At 36.3% G+C, this 2,617-nt stretch overlaps 2 protein-coding genes across 3 annotated transcripts in view; both read right to left on the reverse strand.

Moving 5' to 3' along the window:
- Positions 1-2,617, reverse strand: part of LOC106877727 (ubiquitin-like-conjugating enzyme ATG3) — a gene marked incomplete at its 5' end in the record, with an annotated part of 216,637 nt that overhangs the window by 163,387 nt on the left and 50,633 nt on the right. The gene's annotated exons all lie outside the window — the stretch shown is intronic.
- The window catches only part of LOC106873349 (BCL-6 corepressor-like), a 23,768-nt gene that overhangs the window by 6,323 nt on the left and 14,828 nt on the right, over positions 1-2,617 (reverse strand). The window contains exon 1 of one of the 2 annotated variants that reach the window (XM_052974836.1): positions 1,180-2,286. The exons of the other annotated variant lie outside the window; for it this stretch is intronic. Within the exon in view, the coding sequence (XP_052830796.1) occupies positions 1,180-1,191 (12 nt within the window). The 5' untranslated portion in view covers positions 1,192-2,286. Of the gene's footprint in view, positions 1-1,179; positions 2,287-2,617 lie in introns of those variants that run through there. 2 annotated transcript variants of the gene reach the window in all.

Below are 2,617 nucleotides of genomic sequence, written 5' to 3' on the forward strand. Positions count from 1 at the left end.
ATATATATATATATATATATATATATATATATATATATATATATATATATAGGAAATAGTAGCACACGGTACCAATGTTTGCTGGAAACAGCAGTCGATGACGGTAGTATTGTTTTCGCTGGAAAACAATACTTTTGAATTGTAATAATATGTACAATTTTTATGTATGCATGTGTGTAAGTGTGTGTGTGTATGTGTAAGAAGTAACACGTGAAAGACTTCATATTACAGGGCCAGATAAATGGTTTATTAAAACTGCATAAATATAACTCCAGCGTCAAATATCGCAGTGTGACAGATGCAGCGGGCTCTGATATTACATAGGTTTGTGTATAAGTATCACACACACACACACACACATATATATATATAGTAAGAGAGAGATGGAGGGAGGGAGAAAGAGAGAGTCATATGCATATATTTACAATACTACCCTTCATTTGTGCATTAATTAACACGTGATACCTTTTGTGTTATTTACATCTAAGTAAATGAAAAGCAACGAAAACGTAACATTCAACAGAAGACGTAAACTAAATTACAGATAATCCAACACGTATTCAGATGGGTTCTCTATTGCAATACAGACCTGTTTATGGATTCTCAGCGCGAAGCTTATCCTTTAAACCATTTCTAGAGAAACGCTTCTTCTTTTTTTTTTTTCTTTTTTTCATAAACCACTATTTTGTTTTTGTATTTCTAACGCGCTGGTTTGTTTTTCTGTTTCTCTCTTCAAACTGCAGCCATACCTTGAAAGGTTTTAAGCCGAACGAATGGACCCCCAGATCTAATTTTTCATAAGCCTATCGATCTCTTATGCAGTCGTCATACATACACATACACAAAGGGTGTTGAAAATTTCCTGGCTTTTGGTAAAAGAAAATGCAGGAGGGTCAGTTAATTATAATTTTATTCAACGTATTCCCTTCTCAGATTCAGACTCTTATTGCAGCAGTCCTTCAGCCTTTCTAAGCCCTATAAAAGAACTCGGAAGGTTGGGCCTTCAACCAGGCCTTTCACGATACCCTTAAAGCCAGGAATATTTCAGCACCCCCTTGTATAAATACATATATATATATATGTTTGTGTGTGTGTGTGTACGACGGGCTTCCTTCAGTTTTTGTTTAACAAATTCACTCACAAGGCTTTGGTTGGCCCGGGAATATAGAAGACACTTACCCACGGTACCATGCAGGGGTATCGAACCAGGAGCTATGTCTTTGAGAAGCAAATCTCTAACCACATAGCTACGCCAGCGCTTATTTTCTTAATTGATATATATTTTTCTTGACTTCAATGCGAACAAACTCCATTTCTTGGGCAGTGAAAGAAAAACAGAGTCAAAACACTGACAGCTGTTCGGCAAATTTTGTAAATATACGATGAGCAGACATATTTGAAATAACATAACGATATACAAACGGAGAGAGAAGAGAGAGGGGTGGAGGCGAAGAAGAAGAAGAAAAAAAAAATGTTTATGGACGTTTAATCAATAATCGTTCTGTCAAAGGTAGAGACTGATCGAGTCCGATTTAGCAAATTACCTAACTCGATAATGAATTCTTTGCTTGGCACTAAGTCAGAAAGTTTCAGGGAAGAATAGAACAAGATGGAGTTTTGTTATGATGTTTGGTATTCGAAAGCAAGTTCCACAAGCTCGCCTGTGGAAATTGCATTCGAAGAACACACCCTGCTCTTCTAATATTTTTAGTACACTACACTATGATATCAGCATTTCCATCTTCATATACTATTCGCGACAAGAAGTGAAGACAAAGAGAAAGCGATAAAAGTTATCTGAAAGTTTTTTCTAGCATTTCAAGTAATGGCGAATTTAAAATTAGCTGACAGGGTGAATTGCACTCGTTAAAGGGTAACTATCAGATTTGTGTTGCAAGTTAATGGGCAGAATTGCCCACCAGTGTTGCTTGAACAGGCAATAAATATCAGTGAAAGCGGCAAAGGTTTCTGCGGGTGCAGAAGACATTAAAAACAAAAATGCTTGGTGAAAGGAAATTTAACGATCTCTATACGATATAAAAAACAGTGCACTAGTTCTGTAAAGGAGCTTGCAACAAACAACGAATATTATATATATATATTTTTATCAGCACTCAGGCATCTACACACAGGGAGAAACAGCCTCGCACACACTAACACATTCGGAGTAGGATATATATATTACATACACACATTTATATCTACCTATCTCTCTATACACACACACACTCTATTGGAGACTGTACTTGTTTCACCACGATAAGCTGCAGGACTGCTATAATCGTTATCTGCAGAAGTAGAACGACAACGAGCGGCGCCTCACGACAGAAATAATTCATTCGCAATGTCCCGAGAGATGTACAAGAGGGAAAATTATACGAGCATTGAATAGCAGTAGCAACAACAACAACAGGAGGAACAGCAAGAATAACAAATAAATGAATAAAATTTGACTTTTATTTATCGCTTAAATGATTCTTTTTTTTTTTTCAAATTTTATATTTTAAACTTTCGCTTCACCCAACGGAATATATCGTATTACAATCTCCTAACTAAAGCTAGTGCCGTTGTTCTTGTATTAAAAGAAAAATCGGACGGTGTGGTGTGTGTGGGTGTA

Source organism: Octopus bimaculoides, chromosome 19, assembly GCF_001194135.2.
Source record: "Octopus bimaculoides isolate UCB-OBI-ISO-001 chromosome 19, ASM119413v2, whole genome shotgun sequence".
Lineage (NCBI taxonomy): Eukaryota > Metazoa > Mollusca > Cephalopoda > Octopoda > Octopodidae > Octopus > Octopus bimaculoides.